Source organism: Chaetura pelagica, unplaced genomic scaffold (assembly GCF_000747805.2).
Source record: "Chaetura pelagica isolate M959 unplaced genomic scaffold, ChaPel_1.0 scaffold163, whole genome shotgun sequence".
In the NCBI taxonomy this organism is placed as follows: Eukaryota; Metazoa; Chordata; class Aves; order Apodiformes; family Apodidae; genus Chaetura; species Chaetura pelagica.
The window spans coordinates 545,475-570,296 of record NW_009952964.1 but is presented as its reverse complement, the minus strand read 5'-3'; the positions used below and the strand labels follow the sequence as shown (position 1 = coordinate 570,296).

Here is a 24,822-nt window from a genome sequence, read left to right as displayed (position 1 = left end):
CTTTTGCCCAGACATCTCTTCAGGCAAATTGAAAAACCCCCAAAACCCCAAATTAAGCCATTAGGGAACTTGGGCATAGGAGAACAGACTCAAGTTACCTTACATGCATTTCAATGTGATAATAGTGCTCATTATTTTATTACTTTGGTTAATCATATACAAACTGAATAATCGGAAAACAGTTGCATGACACTAACATTCCAAATTCTATTGCTCAAGAAATTCCTCAGAGGCAAAATTTGCCTCTATAATCAGAATACCACAATCAGCAGACAGGCAAAATCTTGAGACTCTCAAAAGTCGAGGGGAATATAACAATTCTTCACAATATTTCCACACATTATTTTTCCTGCAATTGTAATTTAAAAATTATTCTAAAAGTAATGAATATTAATAACTAACATGTTATTTTACAGCAAAATAGTCACTTTTATGTTTTGTTGTTGCTGCCAACACAACACAAAGAAAAACATGAACTTCAAAAGAAGAAACCTGTCTTCTCTTGAGATTTAACTCTGCAGGAATTTACTGATAAGTAGTTATCACATCAATCCAGCCACAAAGGACACAAATATATACCAATTACGATGTTTACATTCTTATTTTAATAAAAAAATCACTTATTTTGAATGTGTATTTGTCTGGGTATGTTTGATTATTTTTTCCTCACAGAAGAAAAAGGAGGACTGATGGAAAAATCTGTCATTTGACTTGAATGTTAGTTGACCATGATAGCTACAGAAAATGTAAATACGCATCTTAATCTCAAAATCTGAGTCTACCTTACTTTTCTGAATCATCCATGCTGGAGTAGCAGAATGAGTCACCCAGCTTTTGCCTCTTTCATCCTTTCCAAGGCTTGTTCTGTTGTCAAGTAAGGTTTAATCACTTTTTATTTGGCTTTTCCCCTACATGATGCTTGTGGTAAAGATGTGTAACTCTGAAATCTTATCCCCTTTGCTGAGACAAAACCAAACCAAGCCAAACCAAAACCAAAACCAAACAAGCTTGCTTTTTTGCCTTCCTTTTTCTCAATGGAAACCATACAAGTTGCTTATGTTGGAGGATGCAGATCAAGTCTTACATGTCAAAAAGAGGTAAGCTGTAGGCATTGCCTAAGTACTTTTCAGTTCCCCCTCCCAGAGTTTCTGCTTTAACACTTTAACCAATTAGCATGCTTACAATTTGACAACAGCTCTCTTTTCATTAGTGACTTACAAGTGTATTGGCTTGAGTTTCCAGCCTTTACTTTTCTTATACCTGGGTTTTTTACAGAATCACACAGAAACACAGAATGTTAGGGGTTTGAAGTGACTTCAAAAGATAATCTAGTCCTCTGCCAGAGCAGGATTCCTTAGAGTAGGTTACACAGGAATGTGTCCAGGCAGGTTTTGAATGTCTGCAGAGAAGGAGACACCACAACCATTCTGGGCAGCCTGTTCCAGTGCTCTGTCACTCTCACAGTGAAAAAAGTTTTCCTCATGTTTTTGCGGAGCCTCCTATGCTTCAGCTTGCACCCATTGCCCCTCGTCCTATCATTGGACATCACTGAGAAGAACCTGGCTCCATCTTCTTGACACTCACCCTTTAGGTATTTGTAAACATTGATGAGGTCGCCCCTCAGTCTCCTCCAAGCAAAGACACCCAGCTCCTTCAGCCTTTCCTATTAAGGGACATGTTCCACTCCCTTCAGCATCTTTGTGGCTCTGCACTGGATTCTTTTGAGTAGTTGCCTGTGCTTCTTGAACTGAGTGGTCCAGAACTGGACACAATATTCCAGATGTGGCCCCACCAGGGCAGAGTAGAAGCAGTGGAGAACCTTCTAACCACACTCATTGTAATACACCCCAGGATGCCATTGGCCTTCTTGGCCACAAGGGCACACTGCTGGCTCATGGTCATCCTTGTGTCCAGAAGGACACCGAGGTCCCTTTCCCCTACACTGCCTTCGTGTCTCCTTGCTAAGACCTTTCCCTTTTACCCACTAGGAGAAAAACTGAGCCTGGAGATACCTGGGAAGTTACATTGCTTTTGGGGAGGAGTAATGCAGCTCTGACAGCAGCATGGGCACCAGCACACCTCAACATGCCTCTGCACGGTGTCTCCAGATCATACCAGGTGCTGGGAGGCACAGAAAATTTAGTGCTGAGAAGTGACACTTCCCAGACTGTTAGTAAACGTTTTCTTCCACTGTCAGTACACATTTTGCACTTAAATCCTGGTTCCAGGACTATATCCTTTGTTCAGGCTTGTGTTGAAACATGAGAGATACGTTTGGCAGAACCAGTGCTACCTCCCATTGTAAACCCTGTAGAATGCGGAGGGCTGCTACTGTATAACCTTCTATCCTCACTGTGTGCAAAGCTCTGGGCAGGGATGCTGGCAGTGAGCCATGGAAAATGCCTCTCCTCCTGTGGTCACCAGCCAGCCATGGCCAACTTGAATGTCCTCTTCTTGGGTTAGGGAAGGGAACCTGGGAGTTCACACACTGAGCAAACATCAAGTTAGGAGGTAATTCAGTTTTCAAATCACAGTTTCTGAAGCATCTGAAAGAACTGAAAGCTTGGGAACATGACTGTACCTCAATGCCCATTCTATCACTAGAAAATTTTATTGTCCTATTACTCTAGATTTGCAACAAAACTAATCAGAAACATTTGGTTCACTTTTGAAAGTTTGAAAGTTTGTTTAAAGGAATCAAATGCATCTCCATTGTCAAAAATTTCACATAGTTGCAACACAACTAGAATCAAATCTGATGATCAAATAGGACCCAAAATCAATGTAGGCAGTCTTGCAGGATACTCAGCTTCAATTCTGACTTCTAAACTATCCCCTAGAAAAATATCAAAGGATACCATAACATTGTGTAATCTCAGTGATTTCTATTTAATCTAGAAAATGTGTTCTTTCAGTAAGATCCCAGTTCTTGAAGTTGTGGAACTGAATTATATCACCAGCAAGTGTCTAGCCCTTGGGACTGAAAAGAAGAGGATCAAACCAAAAGATGAGGGGACTCAAAACCAAAGCCAACCATTAAAAGGCTCAAATTATTACAGTCAGATGTCTGGTTTTCATAGAATCATAGAAATAGAAACACTTGGGTTGGAAGGGAGCTTTAAAGGTCCAATGTCCCCTTCAGTGAGCAGTGACATACTCAAGTAGATCAGGTTCTTCAGATTTCCATCCAATTTGACCTTGAATTTTCCAGGGATGGGACATCTACCACCTCTCTGGGCAACCTGTTCCAGTGTTTCACCACCCTCAGCCAATCCTTGATTTATTTCAGCCAATCACGCAGTATTTAAGCCCATCTTGTAATTTCTACATCTCTTAAATTGCTGGCAGTCTTAACTCCTCACAGAAATGAGCCCTGCCTCTATAGCAGGTTCAATTTGATGTGGTTGAGCTCAGTGTAAAACAGTCTTTGACTACAGAAAACACGTTTGGAACTGCTATCTGAATTGACTATACAGTTTTTATAGCATTCTCATATAAGGCAAAGCCACATCTACTAGAATAAGTGAAAAAGCAATGGCAGGTTCCATAAAAAGAGCATTGGTTGGTCCACATGCCCGTTCATCTGGACAGCTTTGAGATAATTTGTTTCCCAGTAACTTAGAAAAAGCCTCTGGATCATCATACCTGGACAGACAGATCTGGTGGCTTATTGTGGCAGCAGAGCATTGTTGCAGCCCAAATGCACTACCACTACCTGGGACCAAACTGCATCTGATCAAGTTATGTGGAACCTTCGCATCATCAATGGGCATGCTGAACTAGGCAAATTGCTTGTGGTGGTGGAGCAACTTAAAGTAGACATATTTTCCTGGAGGCAGACTTTGTGAAATGTTGTCGGAGGAATTTAGTATTTCTGCTAAGCTATTTCATTTTGTGTCTGCTTGCCACTTGCTTTAATTTCCAAAACATTTTCCTGCTAACTTATTAAAGCTACATCTAGGACAATGGTAAAATTTAGATGCTTATTTCAGTGTATGTTTAATGCCTTCATTCATACACCCATATCTTGTATGATTTTTCCACACATACATGGGTATTTAGGAATCCAAAACAGACATAGGCAGCAGGTGAGATTTCTGAAGGCACCTAAGGTAGTTAGGCACCTGGATCTTACTAAAGTGGTATACAACATTCAAAGCATTAAAGAGGACTTCTCTTACAGTGAGTGATACCACACAAAAAAACTTTCCAGGACTGTAGGGAGGTGGGAGAATGGAATTAAAATGTTATATACTACAAAAAAGGTGGCAACTGAGATACTTCAAACTGGAATATGGTGAGACATGCATGCTCTTACATGGAGTAAGCTTGAAAGATACTGCTTTGGGGTATAAGGTCTCAGAGCCATACTAATTTGGGTTGCAGTGCAGCATTTAATTTCTTTCTTTTGTTCTTAGCTCCCATCCAGACCTAGAAATATCAACTAATCTGCTATTAAATTAATTACAAGCATTTGGTTCACTAATGTCTTAGTTTGGCTTCTGAATGTCTGGATTACAGAATCAAGTTATTTTATTGCACAGATAACATTATTAGTTTTAGGTACCTCAATCTTTTTCATTCTTGAGATCAACCAAAACCAAACTTTCAACATTGCAACCTCACCATATTTCAATGCAGAAAGTACAAGAACATGGTTTCAGATGTTTAATATAATGATCCTACATGAATGTATTCTAAGTGAATTCCTAAGTCCTTCAGTTTGGTTGTTGTTTGACAAATCTTTAAACTTAGCAAATTCTTAAAGCCAATTCTAATTTTAAGAAGATTTAAGTATTGAGTAGTTCAAGGTAGGAAGATGCTCAACCTAGGCTTAGCCTGCTGAATCTTGGCCTTTGTGAATCAAGTCTGAAGATTTTATTTGAAATACTGATGCTAGAGAAGACCTTGGAACACTTGAAGGCTAAATCCTGACTCTGGCACAAACTGTCTTTACAGGAATTGTGTCAATTGAATTTGCCTTTTGATAAGCTTGATAAAAGAGGAAAATAACTTCATATAGTGCTTGCACTTGAATAGTACAAATCTCTCTTAAAACATTTCTCAGTACCAAAATCCAAGCACATTTCTGCCAGAAATGCATTTTTAGTGTATGTGTATTTTTCAACTTGATATTTAGAGAAAAGCAATATACTTGCAATACCCATCACTTGCTGAAGGCCAGAGTCAAGTTATGCTTTGGTAGGTAAATGCAAACGGCATCACTTGCAAAACTAACCACTGGATCATGATAGTTTTCACTGCTTATACAAATATAAGATTTTTCAAATATGTCTTTGAACGGACACATACATCTTGCAGTAAACCCATTCAATAAATTATTTGAATTGTCTAATCAGTATGCAATATCTCATTGCAAACTGGTAGTCAAGGACACCAAGATCTTCCCCTTAGCAGAGAACTACTCATTAATAACCTAGGAACTCAAATTAATAAAATAAAATTGCAGAATATTGTTACATTATTGTTAGAAAAATCAAATGTAGACACCAAATCATTGTTAAAGCAAGATATAAATCTTTTAAGTAGTATCATATAAGACTTCAAAGTTGACATCAGAAAGATAAAATGCTTTTGATATCAGTGACACTGAATAATGCTTTTTAAAATTATTTTGTGCTATATTTCTGAGTTGGAATACTAGTTTCTGAATGCAGACTTCTTCCATGGTTAACCATATAATCCATCTGTTATCCCCATAGTTGTGCTTCTTAGGTAAAGTAAAAAATAAGATTCCAAATATTCATTTTCTCAAGAAATCGAGACTGCTGAATTCTATTTTTATCTTAACAATAACAATTGGTATTTTTCTTCTGGTAAAAACACATGGCACAGAAGACAGTTCTATGCTATCAATAGACTGACCTGAAAAATACATATACTTTATTTATATATGTAATGTGTGTATATTTACACTATCAATATTCACATTAGAGAATCTGAACACTTTTATTGAATTACTTTTTAAGAAAGCCTTCTGCTATGACTTCATTTCTACATAAAGTACTGTGAATTTTCAAGTGTACTGTGTGAAATGGGGTTTCTTAAACCTAAAGAAAACATAGTGGTGAAATACATGTACATATGCCACTTCTTTTAAAATGTATATATTTTTTTCAGATCCATAATTTCTACCAGTTATAGCTTGCAAGTTACAAAAACTAAAATAATTGTCTGGAGTCAGTGTTTCCTCTCAGCAGGCTGCTGCAGGCAGAGTTCACTTCCAGAAGAAACTATAGGCAAGTTATTCTCAAGATGATGATTGATGAGATGACTTATGCTGTCAAAGACACGATCTTTTGTACGAACCTTCAAAAAGGATGCAAGAAGATATTAAAGAGCAAAATACTTTTTCATAACTTCACACTGAACTTGTCTAAGAATTAAATGACACAATCATGTTTTAGAGACTGAGCCCTCTCCCATGGAAAAAACCAGTGGAAATCTGGCATTTCTGGAGCTTTTCTTGTTTTCTCTCTTATTCCATCTATTCTTGCCAAAGAGATATTTTGCATGCTACCTATGGGGTAATCTACTGCTTTTACACTTTCTGAACAAGTTTGCATGAACATTTTCTGTACAATATTTGTTTTACTATAAATTGGATTTTTAGGTCAAAATTTCTTCACGAGATCACCTGCTTCTTTTAAGTGTTTTCACCAGTTTCATTAGAAAAAGCTGTCCCTTCAGGGATGCCAGAAACAAACTCTTCTCTCAGCACCTGAGCATGTTTGTGCTTTCCTTATGAAAGACCCTCTTTAGACACTGGAAAACTCCTTCCCCAGAAGTGATCCAGCCACCACATGTGCTTGACTTGGGTTTATTCTGTGCTGCATGGTGCACCCCTATGCCTTTGAAACTGAAACATGGCAGGGTAGAGAACATCATTTTTCTAGCCCATTTATTAGCCCTCTGCACCAGCATCCTGCTAAGTCAATTATTACACCCATGATAAGAGGAAACTGTTCTTGCAAGGTAAAACAGTTGAAATTATGAAGACAGGCCAAAACCTCATCTATATTAAAAAAAAAAACAACACAAAAACCCCCCAAAAAACAAACAAAAAACCCAACAAAACCCCTGTAATTATTTAACCACATCTTCACAAAAAAATTCATTCCCATGTTTAAAATGAGTTATGTGTACGGCTTCCACAGGCAGAGCAGAGGTCCTCTCAGGCAAATGTCATGCTCCAGTAGAGCTTTGTATTTGGATGGCTCTGCACCGCCTCAAGCAAAACCCAGTCAACACTGCTCTGAAGTGAGGCATATCATCTATTTTCCATGAACTTTTCTCAGACAGAGAGAATAACTTTTGTTAAAACTTGCCAAAGCTAGCTTATGTTGTGATGGGCACCTTGCTTGAAATATTTTGGTCTTCATCACTAAGACTGGCATTCTGACTAAACTGCTAGAAGCTTAGCACAGACAAAGAAAAGAAACTAAGAACTTTGGTGGCAAATGATATCTGCTTAGTCCACATGTAGCTGTGTCACTGAACAAAAACAACGAGGTCTCATGATTTCTGAAATATACCACTTTGAAACAAGACTTCCTGTAATTATTCAAAGCTGAATCTTTATAATTAAAAGATATATGTCTTAATCAATAAATTTTCAGTGTATTTAACTCAGATGAGATTTTTCCCACCATAAGCAATATGCCCTGCCATCACCAGAGTTCAATCCCTAATTCTAAATCCAGCAAAAACCCTGCAGTACTCCATTTGAAGCATCCCTTACCTGAACTAGAAATATATTTAGGGTTTTTTTGGTTAGCTGGAAGAGATCAGAAGCACTGCACAGTTAACTCTGCTCTGAAAACATGCCATTAAAAGCTGTAATGTGTCACTGGTAATTTATGTGTGAAATTAATTTTCAGGCAGCTTTTGTGTGAATTGGTTCTTACAAATAATTATGCTGAGACCACACAAAAGAGATGCAAGCCACCAGCATGCTGCTGTGGCTGGGCACACATTGGCATTTCATTGACAATTCTCTGCCCTGACAAGTCACAAACAGGGCTGCTCAAGAGCTGTACCAGGATCCCACAAATCATGCAGACAGCACAGCTAACCTAAATACAGTGCAGAAAAGCTGTTCTTCTCAAGTGATGCCTCCTGAGGGAGGAGCTTCAGAGATATTTGGGCCATAATGTCACATCACAGGTAGGCTGAGGGAGAGGACAGGTGTAAGGAATGAACAGGTCCCTACAGAAGATGGACAGCAAACTAGTGCTGGTCTTAGAGGCAGTGCAGAAAAGATGAGGGGCCTCCATTCTTTGCAGGAGGAAAATGTCCTAGGAGTCATAACCGTGCCTAAGTGCTCCATGCCAGTCAACAGAGTAGCAGAGCAGTCGGTGAGACACAGCCTCCCTGCACTCAGGATGTCACACAACAGTATTTTCTATTTGTGGGTTGATGTAGGAAGGAGAATTAGGAGGCTCTGCTGTAGGATTCACAAAACTGCTGGTGAAAGTTTAGCAAAGGAGACCGTGCCCCAGAGGCACAGGGTCAGGTCCCCTGGCTGGTGTACTGGTCAATCCCAGGAGCAGGCACCTGCCACTTAGCAAGCGCAAAATCATTCTTTGACTGCCCTCATGTGGCAAATACGATTACAATAAGCATCACAGACATTCCTCATGGCAGTGTTACAGACTGCATGACCAGCATAATTCTGTCATAGGTTTATCAGCTGAAACAGATGCCAACAGGCCAACTCCTTTGTTACATTTACTTTTGGAACTTGCCATCGACAGGCATCTTTTACAAAGGAAAAGGAGTTGAGCACTCTCAGCTATCAGGAGTGAAGAATAAACCACGTGGCAATGCTTTCATCCTCTCAGAGGAATAAAGCCTGCCCAGATGCAGCACAGGACAACTGCAGAAAACTGGAGCTCTCTTGCTGTCTCTGTCCTGCTGCTGGGAGGCTGCCTTTGTCAGCATAAGGGAGTCCCTGTACAGCACAGGTGGAGCAGGTTTACCCCAGTTCTCTCCAGTGCTTATGTGAAAGAAAACAGAGCGGGTCTGGTCTGTATCCTGACTGACAGGGGTGTCATGTGGAAACTGCCACACGCAGGCTGGTCAAACTATGACAGCCACCAGCAGCTTCTCAGTAGAAAGGCTAGAGAAGTGGCTTAGATGCACTTTTGACTAAGACTGTACTGCAGTGGCCAAAGCTTGACCTTGCCAGTGAATCAAGTACTTAAGGCTGCCTGCAACATGCAGAAATCATGGAGTGGGTGTTCTGCTAGACATTGGGGAGATAATTAGAGATGTTATGGCATATTAGAAACGAGGCTGTACTTGTGATCAGTTGTGAATAAACTGTAAAGAAGATTAAACACATTTAGAGAAAATGTGTACTGCCCAAAACCTCCTGTATTACTGAGGAGTCAGCACTTACAGTTCCTTCCGGATCCATCAGAAGAAGATGCTTGGCCTGTCCATTATGCAGGCCTGTCAGCACATAGTAGCCAGGATTTGTGGTACTCTTCCTCACCAAGAAGTCTCCACATTTCTTTAACAGCTGTTCTGCATCTTTCCTGCTCATCTCTCCTTGATACCATGGCTCTGTACTTAGCTCTTCAGCTACAGTCCAGTCAGCTCCTCTGGATAAAAGAGGACTGCTGCATCCCATGGAGGTGGATTTCCTCGATGCAACCTCAGATGGTTGGTTCTTGAGAGCATCTTCAAATGGTTCTGGTTATGGAAATAGAAACAAGGGCAAGATCATTCAGAGTTAAATCATGTTATGAAAGGGTGATATTCCAGTCACTGGATTCTTTTTGGTTTGTAGCCACGTCTCTTTATTTAAAAAATGAAGGAAGATATACTGCTAGACCTACTGATTTATGGATTAGATTAAGACTGAGGAGTGTAATATGTTAAAAATGTATGCTATGCATAGAAGGATGCTCATAAAAATCAGAGCGAACCTTGACAGGAGGTTTTGAAAGGCACTGATTTTATTGCAGTAATGACTCTCACTAATGTTTATATTATATGCTCTGGTACAAGTCAGAGGTCTCCTTTTGTCTTGCCAGGTACATTAGACAGCTTTATTTCAAATAAACTGCATACTAGGGGTACCCAATATCTTCAACCACAGTCTGGACAAAGGACAAGGAGGGTTCTTCACTTATTAAGGTCTCAGGCAAAACAAACTCAACTTGGGGAAAAATAATAATTTAATTTCACACTGATCAAACACACACAGGACACACACAACACAAAGAGCAGTGCTTGCATGTTACCCCACCCCTCCCTTCTTCCTGGCCCCAAATTACTTTGTTACCTGTTTCTCTCCCTTCTTCCCCCCAGCAGCACAAGGGGATGGGGATGGGGTTTAGAGTCAGTTCACAGGCTGATGGCTCCTGCTGCTCCTTCCTCCTCAGGAAGAAGGATTCCATACAGTCCTTCCCTGCTTCCCACAGGGTCCCTCCCATGGGAGAGAGTCCTCCATGAAGGACCTTCCCACGAGGTCCAGAGCTGCTCCAGCGTGGGCTTCCCACAGAGTCACAGGCTTCTTTGGGAACAGTCACCTCCCCTGGCATTGGAGTCTTCCAAAGTTGCATAATCATCCACTGGCAGCAAATCCACTGGCCACAAAATCCAAGTCCACTGGCCAAGTTCACCCCTCCAGGTGCTTTCAGGGAATGTTCCACCACGTTTCTCCATGACTGCAGGGGGACAGCCTGACATCTCGCCATGGGCTGCAGGGAAACTTCTGCTAAGGCACCTTGTTCCCCTTCCTCTTCACCAACCACCAGCACTGCTCTCCTTCCCCAGAATAGCTCTTCTCTCCCTCCTTCTCTGCTCAAGTGTTAATATCAGTTCTTCCATACGTTAATTGCTGAGGCACATCTGTTGTCCCTCTAATGGCTCCTTGGATGGTTTTCATGCAGGGGGGGCTTCTCAGCTTCTTAGCGGAGCCCCTCCTGTGGTCCCTCCCCTGCTACCAAAAAACTCACCAAACCAAACCAGAACAAGATCCCAACAGTCTTACAGAAGTAGTAAATAGGTCAGTGCATGCGACATTACACGCTGCACCAACCTATCAGAAGATATTTCACCTTGCAAGACCCTCATCTGGCTAACTACTGCATATTAAAAAGATAAGACATCTGCACAGCAGTACCGTAAAGCAATACACCATCTCTACATAGACAGTTCAGATGCGGAGTACGTAGCCATGTTTGCATGGGGCCACAGAGAGGCTGATTTAGCTCAGAAAAATAGAGTAAATACACAGCTTATCGGCACCTCAGCTAATTCTTAAAACCAGCTTAAATACCTCTTCACTATCTTTTGGACTGCGCTAATTGCAACACCTGTTTAGCTTGACAAACCACTAACTTAGGGCTAGTTATCACACTTTTTAATACTATTTTCCCTGATGATCCAAAAGTTAATAAAGAGTAATGAAGGCTGGAAGATAGAAGTCGATTTTCCCTATGTTTAGGAAAAGAATAAATGTGTATAAAATAGCAGTAGGTGTGTGCATGTTTTATGGGCATGGCATGTTCAAAATCAATGTTAACATCCCTGATTTCAGACATCACACTTTTCTTATTTCAGATCTATATTTACAGACAGATACTCTCTCAGCTTTCTTCCCTCCCCCTTTCTTTCAACCCAAAACTTCCCTAAACTGTAGAAATACAGCAAAAAAAAATCTCAGCAAAAATGTGCAAGTAAGATAATGTATTCTGAAGTAACAGAAAAGTAGTTATATTATTTTACAAATAATATACAGGCACCAACAGCTTTGTCCCTCTGCCTTTTAATTACATTAAATGAATTAAATAAATCATGTGTCAGCAATTGATTTGAGGTAGAAAGATTAGAAAAACAAATAAAATATTCTGTGCATCTAACTACTTTCCCCTTATTCTCTGTTTCAAGGCTGAAAAAACGTGTATTTGTAACACCAATATCAAATTATGACTGATGCTTAAACAATCATTTTATGGCTATGGCTATGATTCTAACTTTGGAAAAGCTGACATCAAAGCTGGAATGAACAGCTAACTAGGCTGGCAGGCCTACCCAATGCAAGGGATTACCCAGCCTTTTAATTTCCCTCCCAACTTCCCTGTTGCACAATTTTTTTGTACTATCATTCACAGTACAGGCTGGAGCTAGTTCTCCAGCCATTCACTCCTTCACTTTCCTGCATGACAAGCCTCCTAATTTATTTTCCTTCTGACATCGTTGCCTGTGATGCTAAGGATAACATAGACTGCAAATCACCTTAGCTCAGATATAATACAAACTAGTTTCAAATCTTCAGCCAGCCTTATTTTAACTTGGTCTGATATGAAACCACTATTAATTCTAAAATTTACCATACTTCCACCAAGAATACTAAAACTTGCAAAATTGAAAAAATATTTTTTATACAGTACTCATTAATAAACATATCTGAATGCTTGTTACAAAGGGAGTGAATAGAAAGAGCACTCACTCATGTCAAACAGATCCTTTCCTGGGCTGCTCTCTTTGGTATCATCTGCTGTTCCACTGAAGGTACTTCCAGCACCTGCCTGACGTGCCAGTAGAGCTGCCATATTTATATGCTGGGTGTTTACATATGTTGGTATCTCTGCTGTTGGAGTTACTCGTGATTTCCCTTCCAGCATACTACAAATATCCAGAGATCCTAGAAAATTCAAGATTTTTTTAATTCTTCTTTTTTGTATTTGAGAAAACAGTGTTAGAACAAACAAATACCCCACACCCCACTACCACAGGTTTAAAATTCCCTGAAATGGGAGATGTAAAAACAAAACTGCAGGACCTGGTAGTAAAAAATGAGGATTATTGGTTTCAGAATTGTGCTTCCATGGGGGCTTTGGAGGAGTAGGTCATTATTCAGGGGGAAAGGAAATATTTGTAAAGAAAAATTATCTGATTCAAAAAATTATATTCAGTTTGGGAGTCATGAGAGGAGGAAATGGAATAAATTCTTCAAATCTGAGCAGATTAATAACAGATAACACATTCTGGCATTGTAAAAGAACGTGTTCCCAGAAATACAGTAAAGGTGTCAAATAAAAGTGGATGGAGTGATATTTCATGCTTTTTCATGTGACTTGCTTAAAATACATAGACAACAACAAAAATAGCATGCATTATTTGTTATTTATAGAGCAAGATCACGTGCAAACACACACATTTTAAAAAACTTCTGTCTTTAAACTCTTCCTTTGGAAACTGAATATTGGATACCCTTATTGGAACATATTTTCAGAATAGACCATATAGCCTGTCTTTAAGAACCATGGAATTTTAAGACATGGCAAGCTATAGAACTAGAGGTTTGGGGCAACTCTATTTATCAATTGCTCTGCAAAAGATAAGATTTCATGAAGGAGTGCATTTAGTAATTTATCCAGATGTAAATACCAAACACTTCTCACTGATCAAAGTCGGACAAAGGGAATGCATCATCAAAGTCCAATTCATTACCGTAAGACTTCAATACTTCAAGGCAATGAAGTGGTGGCAATGCATGCCTTGGCCACCTAAGATCTCCTGCAGTCTTACAGCTAAAACTAGCAAAATTACCTTCCTTAACAGACCCATGATGCCAGTCTTCACAGAGTTTGTCTCCGAAGTGATGACTCTGGTAGTAGATTTGGTCTCCTCCCACTCCTGCTGCAGACTAGAATGGATACATGTGCAAAGACATTTTCAATTACCTTTAAAACGTTCATATATCTCATCAGCGGCTCTGATAATTTCCTTGGCTGTATTCTTTGTACTCCCACTCTTCACTTCCCATTCATCATCATGCCAGAATATATATTGCACAAATGCATTTGTATAGGAGCAAGATAATACCAGTGACCTTCATGTAAACTTCCCTGTTTCCTGCTTTTATTAACCTCTGCAATCCCAAATGATCCATCATACCCTCTAGTATATTTGCCTTCTCATAGCAAGCCCTAACAAACCACACCTGGGAAAAGCACTATTGGATACTATCTGAAGCAGACATGGTTTCTACAAATGTAGTAACCCTCAGTGGATTTCTCTTCCTTGGACCTGTGTAATCTTTTAGCACCATGAGGATCTCACCTCCTTTTGTTTGTTCTGTGTCTGCCTAATTTGTTATCCCTTGGATCTGCAATCCTCATTCAAGATGAAACTGGCCATACACAAAGGACTGGGAGCTAGAAATGGTCCCAATGTGTCCGTCCTAAAATACACTTCTTCAAAAACTTTTGGATCCCTCAGCAGGACAGCAGACATGTAATCACACTGACCTGAGCTGTATCTGCGGTGGTAAGAAGTCTTGCTTTGAGTCTGGCATCAATAAAGTTGCCAGGGGGTGGCATTTTATTTGGGATGTTTTTGTAATAGGGGTGTTCTGTTGCCTCGTTGTCTTCCTCCATCCATGGCTCATCAAAACTCTGCAACCTGTAAGAAAGAGAGTGCTTTATTTTGCCCTTTGCTTGCAAAGCACTTACAGTTACTTGCAGCATCTTAAGACTGCCTGTCAGGCAGTAATTATTGCATATTATTTTGACAATTCAGCTACCATTATAAGTCAGGAAGCAATGACAGATCATGCAGCAGACCTTCTCTGTTTAGATAAACTAATCCAAGCCTCCTATGCAATGGATAAAATTCTGAGTAAAGGATGTTTTTATTTAGCTTTAAACACCATTATAAACACCATTAAGAAACAATTTCATTTAATCTTACAGTAGGTACAGTTAGTTCTGACTAATAACTACAACAGAAAACACATGAGCATTTCAATAAGTTCCTTGTGAAGTCCATACTTAGCTCATTCTTTTAGAATTACTATGATCCTTTCATGTTCTTTAGGCAAACACTACTTTGCTAATTCAGCAGAAATATCTTTCTAAAGTATTTAAAATCTGTGTGTCTCCAGTATGTTTTATTAAGTAAATACAAGCTAATGAAGATCCTTTAGCAGTCTTCTGCAATTGTACTCACCTATCATGGAAAGTAGGTATCTTAGAGGGGCATCGCAAGTATTGTTTAAATCGAAGCTCAAATGCTTGTCCTATGGTGTTGATAACATCCTGGGCCATGCTATCACAGCATTCCAGTATATGACAAGCTAAATGAAAAAGATTTGACACATGCACATGCAAATAATTGTTTAAATAGTGAGATGCACTGACCTGGGATAAAAGTCCTACACATCAGACATATTTGCCTGATTCATCGTGTGAGTATTTCAATAAAACTCAATTCTGGCACAGAGGATTTCAAGCAATGGAATCTTTCTAAAGGTTAAATAAAATTTCTCTGATGTGTAACTGCAATAGGCCAGACCCCAAATCAGTTCCACAGTTTTAGCAAGTCCAATAAGAAAGGAAATCTCTAAAATGTCATCTGTTATTACCTGAATGCCGGAGATTTTATGGGAATTCTACACTTTAAATTAAAATTATAAAAATATTAATAGATGGTAACAACCAAATGCTTTCCTTATTTTTATTACCACTACTTTATGTCTAATCACTCCAAGTTTGCAAGCTCTTTACCTCTTTTGAGGTGAATTTCTCAAATTACCAGCTGAGGGAGGAGGAGTAACTAGGGTACCTCCTAGATCCCAGGCTCTGATCTGACTCCAGTGATACAGAGGCTTCTTCCTTTTCCTTCTTGTCTGTATGGAGACACACAAAGCAAACTGCAGTATCACTGAGGAGCACAGAGCCAGGACCCTGATTAACTTCAGCAACACCCCACGTGCCACCTCTCTGAACTTCCTGTGAGAGAGGCAATATGGAGGAAGGCTGGCAACCATGTGCTTTCTTACTTTGGGAGACCAAGAAATCTGTATCAGCTGTCCAAGCAGCCAAATCCACCCTGGTTTTAAATCAGAGAGTGACTCAGAGGTATCATTTCATGTGACAACACAAACAGGTGATCTCATTATGATTTCACCTAACGCTGCAGGAAGATAAATGGGTAATAACAGCTGGAAGCTTAAGATCTGAATGAACAACACCTCAGTGATACTCAGAAAAGCCCAGGAAAGATGATTTTCCATATTCAGTGCTGGACACGCACTTGGCCTACTGGCTAGAGCCTGGGTTGGATTCAAAACCTGCAGTTACATGGGTATGGAATGACCAGGGCACCAAGCTGTGTCTGTCAGCACCAGCAGCACCTCACACATCATCAGGTAGCACCAGTCACAGTGTTACGTGGCTAAACATGTCCACTGTTGCTCTTTTCTCACCTTATAACACCCACTGTGTCGATTAACATGCTGAGGCAATGCCTGATTCAGGGAAAATGTTCTTAGCAGCATGTGTATTTGGAAGCCTAAAACAGGATCTCCAATGTGTTTAAAGGCAGAGGCACATATAACAGCAGGTTATTTGCTGTTTATCCCCTCTGCACCACTGCTGGTGGCAGCGAACAAGTGCAGGCTTATCTCTATGAACATGGACCAAAAGTAGTTATGACAAACAAAGCTCTAATTTTTGCACCCTAGATCTAGAGTGGGAATTTAAGGAGGATATATTGCCCACTGCTAAGCCTGTCTTAAGCATGAGTAATTAAGCAGTTCCAGTAGGTGAGATAATGAGTAACATGTTTCTGTGGATACATTAATGGACTTTAAGCAAGCAGGTAGGAGATGTGCTTCTTGTAAAAGGATGAGAAGTTTTGGCTCACACAGAGATTATTTCATTTAAATGTTGCAGCAGAAGACAGACAGCTTTTAGCTTGCTATCTACAGACTATAAGGCATGAAGAGAGCTTTTCCATCTTTGGGAAGAAATGAGAGATGAAACTGAAAGCTATGCTACAGCATCAGTTCTAGTGTCAGTAACAGCAGCAGTAACATTTACACTATAAACAGAAGTCAATTTGTAGTCATTTCTAAACTAATCTGCAGCTAACACAAAGACTGGCCAGTGGTGGTGAAAAAGGGCAGTTCAGATCCCTTGGTAAATAAGACTGCTTAAAAAAATGTTTTAATACTAGTCACATACAAAGTCCCTGATCTGCAAATCACTGATATACACACTTGAGTGGGGAAAGGTCCCATGGAAAGTAGGAACACAGAAGGCTTAAACATCACAGCATGACAGAATTTCATGTGAGGTAACAGTGCAGCAAAAAGGGCTTACGAGACACAGGTTTAGACAAGGACAAAAGGAATTAAGAATAGGAAGGTGCAATCTCTGTTATAGATTGCTGACATTCAAACTAGATTACTCTGAACAGTAAGTCATCATCTACCATTTTTAAACAATGCAGGAAAATGAAAGAAGGACAAGAAATTATCTAAAGGACAGAAGCACTGCAGCTGGAGAGCTACAGAGTTCACTCTGTTAATTTTTTCCTAAAAGAAACAAAGCAATTACTTGAACTAAATATACCATAGGAAGACAAAACCGGGTCCTTGATCTAGGATGGACTAGCTCAGCAAGGAACAGTTACAGGAAGGTAAGCTCAAACACATTCAACTTAGATAAAAGGGACATTGTCCATGGAAGAGTTTTTATAGAAAATCCATTTATATGGGAACAGAAAACAGAGCACAGGAGTCCTCCTTGCTCTGCAGTGCCAAGATCTGGTCTGTGATGCTGGTCCATTACATTGCCACTTAATCTCTCAGAACAAGTAAATCAGTCTCCAGTTTAGCAGTAGGGTACTGCTAAAGCAGGTGGGGTTGAAAGCAACTCTGTAACATACAGCCAGAGTCTTTCTTCTGTGGGACATATGATGCTGGAACATAACAAGCCTGGCAAAGAACTGGACTATCTCTCTACCTCCCACTTCCCTAAGTTTTCTAGGTGTTTCACTAATGTTCAGCATATTAGCATGTTTAGTGCAGGTCATTTATGAGCTAACGTTCTGAAGTCTGGACATCTCTGGACATGGCCGCAACAGATTGGTGAGGTGTATAAAATCATAAAATGTGACAGAATACACAATTTATTGAATCAGTGGTACATATGGCAAGTGGTACATATGGCTCAGGTTTGTAGGGTTGGCATTTTGGAGTTACAATGTCTTATTTCTGTATAAATCCTGTTGGAAGTGTTTGAGTTTTTTTGGAGCTAGTCATTTTCTCTTTACTCAGCCATGAATAATAAATAGATTTTCAGGTACATTGTACAATACTTTGTATCCAGCATTAAGACTTAGTGATGCTTTCCACATTACAAGCAGAAATATCTTCTGTACCTATTATTTCAGCTTGTAATTTATATTTTTTATAATTCACTTTTATTTTTTAATATCTGAACTGGATCTGAATCTTTGAAGACAATCAACAAGAGGCTCCTTGTTCCTGAGTGATTGTTCATAAAGCAATATAGCAATGATTAAAATTTCACTAAGAAAGAGTGTTACAGCTGCCAGCAAGGTGACTCAAAAGCTCACTATTTGGTGGAAAATCTGATTTTGTCAGAAGAATTAGGCATGTATACTGAGAATACTAACAGATTCAGCCACCTCCTCCTCAGACTTAATCAGAGGACTTCTTACTTCTCACGTAGTGACTTGGTGAAGGTAAGAACTGGCTGTTGCCTAGAAGCTCACACAGCCAAGTAAGGTCAAGTTTTTGATTTAAGAGATGAAGAGAATGAAAGCATTATTTGGAGATGAACTAAAGGCAAGACCTGTTCCAAGTTTGAGAACCAATTTGCACATGGCTGTTCCTCATTGCTACACAATCTTTCCATTACTCTGTCAAAGGCAATCTTCATAGTGGTCTGCATTTGTTGTTTTGTTGTTTGTTTGTTTGTTTGTTTTTTTCTGGGGAAAAATATAAAAGTCAACTTAATTATACCTTTCTCAAAGGAAAAAGGATGCCTAATAGATACTTCTAACTTACCTCTCCGATTAACAGGATCCTTAGCTACATATGCAACATAGTCAGCCGTATCCTGTCAAAAAATTTAAATATCCATAGTGAATGCAAAAAATCTTTGCACTGATCATAGCAAAATACCACAGTCCAGAGTGTGCCTATTCCTGTGGACATAGCCACAAATTACATGTTTTGCTCTAAAGTTGTATACTACTTAAACCTTATTAAAATAGTTATGAGTTTTGGTACTGTTCCCACCACTCTGCCTCCTTCAGTGTGATCTATTCCAGAATAAATTAAAAATCTCTTCCAAGGCTTTTGAAAATCAATTAAACAATTTCAGTAGGATTTGAATCAGGCCTCATTTAGAATGGACTAGAATTACAAGTCCTTATCTTCAAATTCTCCAGAGTTTGTGGTTCAGAACATGAATAATCAACTGGTTCAATGACAGAAAGAGTTGGAGGAATAGTCCTGTTCTCCAGCAATACTGAGTAATGGTGTTTATTCATGTGTGACACAAAGGTGTGCTTACTTTACCGACTACAATGCCATATTGCCCGGAAGTGCTCAGCCACTGCTTTGGCTGTAACAAGCAGCATCTCAGGATAATCTCCCTCAGCACACGGGTGCTCCTAGTCATCCCTGTTGCCACACACCAAGTGGATTCTCTGTCAAGAGCAGGCTGATATAATCTTTGAGGATTTTTTACTTGCTCTCCTGCTACCCTCATGCTTCAGTACACAAGCAGCACAGACTTCTATCATCGCACAGATGAAATTGAAATGTCAGTACTTCTGGGAAATGTGAGGTCTGCTGGCACATCTGGAAAATGCTATATATTCTTGATATAATGGTTAGTCAGGTATAGGTAAACCTGAGGTATATATAGGATACACTACGGCTGGCTGCATAATCTACCCAAATCTACTTTTCAGGTGACTGATTTAAGAATCATGTTAAGATCTAATGTAATAACAAACATCAATCTTCAGTTAAAAGATAGACTTCATTAGTTCAGCCTTCTCTAGGGCAAGCACACACAACCACCACTCACCCAAAACAAACCACTGTGCTCTATATATGCAAAATGTGCTTCCTAAGGGGAGGGCAAGGGAAATGATGAAGCACATTCATAGTTCTGGTGACAGATGTGTAGCCATATCACTTAATGCACTACTGGAAGGCACTCAAGACACAGCAGTAATGAGGCTGGTCTGTAAAAATAGCAGAGGTCACCTGTGAGAGACCTGCCTTATTAGACCTTAGGAGATCTGCCTCTCTGAACTTTCAGCAGTCATCTGCAAAATAATGTCTTGCCTAGCAGACTGGAAACAGCCACCTGAAATTACTATGGATGAAAATTGTTTAGTGTATCATGAGGGGCTGAAGAGAGCTAAAGCAGATCCAGAACACAGTCTTGCAAGTGGACTAAAAATTATTCTAAAGTGGTGTGTAAAAGGATTTGGTGGAAAGGTTTTTAAGCTGTCATGTACTGACACTGCCAGAAACATTCTAAATTCACTGCAAAGGGGAATATTACCAAAATATATATGGTACTTAAGCTGTTCTCCAAGACTGTGGAACACTTCTCTAGTTGATATTTTTTTAATGATGAAGGTAATTAATACTAAGGGAGTGGGAAAGAAGTTGCAAAGCTAATTGCTGGAGTGTTGCAGACATCCAAAGCAGGAGAGTAGATGGGGTGAAAAGTAGGGGCAGTCAAGTCATGCCTCTAAATAAAACAAACTTTAAAATTCAAAAAAAGGGAAGTATTTCCTGAAGAAACATGGCCACAGATCTTGGTTCCTACTTCAGCAAGGCTCTTCTCCATCCATTTTAAATCTCATCTGATGAGATGAGTTTATGAGCTGGAGCCCAGCTGCTTTTGAGGTATACTGTGTGGTGATGGCAGTCCTGCACCAAATGGATATCATTTAGGGGCTGATGAAAGTTATGTCTCGGTGATCTTCAGATGGTTAATCAAGCTGTGGCTTAAGTCACACCTTGTCCTATTCTCTGTGTGTGCAGGGCAAAGTAACCACTTGCTTTACGAGTAAGCTTTTGATTTAAAGTTGTGCCAGGTACTAGCCCACTAAGACAAGCCTGCGTAGAGCACCACTAGATACCCATAACTACCCTTTGCACTCCCAGAATGAGATCACCATTAAGTGGTCTTATTTGGAATACAACTTCACAATTTCACTGCCTCTTGTAGGCTCCCTTACACCATGCAATTTTATTTCTCTGGTAGCTCACTGACTCAGTAGCATGATTTTTGTCCCCATAACATTTGGAAAAGCTTGATAACTCCATATCCAATCTCTACTGCTACTCCTCTCCTCTTTCCTAGTAAATCACTCTATCAGTGGGCAGTGTGCAATGGTGTTTCCAGGACTTAGCATTTGGGATAGCAGATGGGGAGCAAAGAATCTTCTGATGGAGTCAGGAAACTGTGCTAATCACTCCTCTGCCCACTTCAGAAATTGTTCATTTACAGCATCCGCTGCTATCTGTTGTATTTCAAAGCTGCTGTTGATCAATGTTTAGTCCCCCAAACTATTATGATCTGGTGTCCTTTTTCCTTCTGGAACTGAACTGAGCTCAGCAGAGCTATACCTGTACTACATGACTGATAAATTATAGACAATCATATGATGGAGGAAAAGGCAGACACATTCAATGACTCTAAGTTTAAAAGCTTTCAAACCTCTAAGGTAAGAGGTGTGTAATGTCCCTGTTTTATAATTCTCCCATTGCTTCCTAGGTGACAAATATTTTTTAAACATGTTTAATATGCCTTTGGATGGACTGCTTATAAAAACAGGGAAAAACTGCAACATGCAGGAGTCTACCCTTTCATCTAAAAGAACCAAATGTGTAGGTGTATCTGAAAGCTTTGCATAACATGAAAGAAAGATCTGAGCTTTTCCTGAAAGCCCATCTTCAAGCTGCATGATTGCAACAAATAGAATTGAAGGCAGTGTTTAACACAGTCTTCTCAATGCGCACTTAAAGATTAGAAGAAAAAGAAATTCATGCATCAGTATAAATATAACTGCAACATAGTGTATTACTGTAAAAGTACAAAATAACATTCAGGACAAAAATAAAAAATGCTACCCATATCACTATACTACCTTACTCTGAAAAACAGAGCACTGCTCATCAGTTATATGAATGTTCACAGCCCTTTGATACCTTTTGTTTCAGTCATTCAAAGATAATAATTTACGACTGCTTGTCACTTGTTTCCCTCAAAAAGAGTTTGATGGCAACAATCAAGAAGAATTTATGAAACAAGAAACAGGAGCTATTGTGGTTAAATTTTTCTTTCAGTAAGCTACGCAATAAATTTTGTCACTCAGTCCTCCAAAAGCAATGTGGAAAAAGCTTTAAAAGAATGCTTACCTGATCACCTCCAGATGCAAAGGAAATAGATTGCATATGGTGATTTGCTATGATCTGTACAGATCAGAAAGAATAAGTATGAGTCAATAGGTTTTCTTACAGTTTACCCTTTAGATTTCTTTTTGGTTTATATAGGCGTGAAAATCCAAAGCCAAGATTAAAGTTACCTCTTCATTTCATTTACAAGGAGTGCAAAGAGTAACATGATAATAAAAACAAACTTATGGATGAATGTATCTATTCTGGTGTTTTTTAAAATGTAGTAGGACATGGCAAAACACCAATAAACCACATAGATCTGTCACACAGTATCTTTGGAGAATCTTTAGTCTGCTAAAGCTCACTGTCTTTATTACAGATAGTGATGAATGGAGAAAAGAGTCATATTAAAATACTTATCTGCTGATGCCATTCTGGTGAAATCAATTAAATAATGTCAAACTGCAAACCAGCTAAGGATCCTGACATTGCTTTCAACATCTACTGTGTCATTTTCTGTTTCACCAACATCTAGATGTTTGCAATATGCAAACAAAACTTTGAATCTCGCTGCGATACAGCATTGTGGACAAAACGTCAGGCATGCTCCAGGGTATATTTCTCTGGGAAGAAACCAATTGTCATGAGTCTGTAACCCAAGAAGAAGAGCTTTGCTCCACTGCTATTCTGTGATTTAACTTAAGAAATCTTTTAACAAAAAAATCATGTAACAACCAGGGAAAAAAAGATCATTTGAAAGACAATTTCCCTTGCTCATTTGAGTCACAGAAACCATGCCAAGGAATTTGTCTTGCATTGGACAGGCCCTTATTTAGTACCTCAGGGCACATGATAATAGTGATTTGGACCTTAATTGCTCATTTTGGATAGCATACCACTTAGTTTAAAAACTGGTTTTGGAAAACATGAGGCTAAAAAGATATTCTCTGAGCTGTTTTACCCATCCTGTATCTTAAAGCCCTGAACTAGCAACTATCTTCCTTGGAAAGAAGAAAAGATTGACATGAGTTTCTCTGGGTCTTGCTGCCTCACTAAGTCAGAGTTGACAGCTATCTGTAGGGCTTCTTCCATGTAAAAAGTACTTAATTCTCAATGCTCCTGCTTGTCCCACAGCAGTCTCCGACGATGTGGTTAATTTTGAAGTGTCCAGTGATGAACCATTGTTCACCATTGTGAGGATTTCCTTCTCTTTTTCCCATCAAGAAATAATCCTAACAGTAGAGAGTAGTTAGTGCAGATTAGTTCCACATTTAATATTTTCCTATCTTGAATTGTGCAAACCACCCAATCTCTTAGGTCATCATCATAAAAACCAAAGCATGTTTCGTATCACTTCAAAATTTATTTCAAGAAAACTGAAAAGTGCTTGAAACCATCAGCTCATGTCAAACACTTTAAAAAAAATTTAGAAATACAAAAATCCACAGCTAAACAATTTTGTTTAGTTTTAGGCAAGGGTATTTCCCCACCTGCCCCCAATCCATCACCACTCCTCCACCCCACCTCACCCTCCCAATACCAAAATGTTGAAACAAGGCATATCAAATGACAGCATTGCTTAAAATGAAATTATTCACTCACATTGTCACATAATTTAGAAACATTTTGACCTACCCCGATTCTGCACTTTACATGAACAAGTAAACTGAAACTAAATCATCTTTCACTCATCCTAAGCTGTGATGCAGGGATACATGCAGTTGCTTTCCTGCTACCCCAAGGGCCAACAACACTGTGCTGTCTTTTCTTTCCTTTCAGCCCCTCTGGGAAAAAGAGGCTATTAGAGAAGTTCACAGCCATCCTTCTAGGTGGGGCCTCAAAGGGCAAAGCTGCTGGGCCATACTTATTTTCAAATCAAGCACTTGGCACAAACAAGAAACATGGGAGAACACAGCCTGACTAATCTTTGATAAAACAGGCATTTCCCAGGCCTGCAGCACTCAAACCAAGTCTATCTCAAATAGAATTATGTGGGAGAATATAAACAGTTGTGTCAGAGAAAAGGCAAAATAGGGCAGGATTCGTCCCTGGGATAAATCAGCTGAACACCATTTCCACCCTGATGTTAGCTAAAGACAAGGCAACTTTCAGGGTTTGGCTCTTTATTAGATCTAATTAAAATCAAGTTCCTATGATTCTGACTGGGGACAACTGTCCTTATGAAAAGTACTGTTGTGTATGTTCCATAATAAAGCTCCAAACTAACACAACCAGCCATAACACTGCTCCCACAGGCTCCATGCTCACTGCATCAGATTATGATGTTTTTTAAGTAAGGGTAAGAATAAAGACAAATAAATGAAAATATAATAGTAACAGCAAGTTTTTAAATAGACAATGTATGTATTTTTTCTTATTCTTTAATCCTGGGCCTCCTAAGGACAGCAGGAACTGCCTCTCTAGCTGTATCTAGGCAGAAAGTTGCATGCTTTAAGGGAGTATGTCACTCACAGCAAATACCACAGCCGTGACTACACATCTGTCTGCTTTATATACCTTGAGCAAGGTATTTTCTCATCTTATACATCGTTCACAATCCACTGCAGTGATTTCCTAAGTCCTTCTGTTCCTTC

At 39.4% G+C, this 24,822-nt stretch overlaps 1 protein-coding gene across 1 annotated transcript in view; it reads right to left on the bottom strand.

Moving 5' to 3' along the window:
- Nucleotides 1-6,201: 6,201 nt before the first annotated feature.
- Nucleotides 6,202-24,822, bottom strand: part of SHC3 (SHC (Src homology 2 domain containing) transforming protein 3) — a 46,036-nt gene continuing 27,415 nt past the window's right edge. The window contains exons 5-12 of the mRNA XM_009995689.1: nucleotides 22,250-22,303; nucleotides 18,863-18,914; nucleotides 14,992-15,118; nucleotides 14,292-14,445; nucleotides 13,591-13,687; nucleotides 12,488-12,682; nucleotides 9,425-9,720; nucleotides 6,202-6,330 (exon numbers count right to left, since the gene is read on the bottom strand). Of these exons, the coding sequence (XP_009993991.1) occupies nucleotides 6,202-6,330; nucleotides 9,425-9,720; nucleotides 12,488-12,682; nucleotides 13,591-13,687; nucleotides 14,292-14,445; nucleotides 14,992-15,118; nucleotides 18,863-18,914; nucleotides 22,250-22,303 (1,104 nt within the window). The remainder of the gene's footprint in view (nucleotides 6,331-9,424; nucleotides 9,721-12,487; nucleotides 12,683-13,590; nucleotides 13,688-14,291; nucleotides 14,446-14,991; nucleotides 15,119-18,862; nucleotides 18,915-22,249; nucleotides 22,304-24,822) is intronic.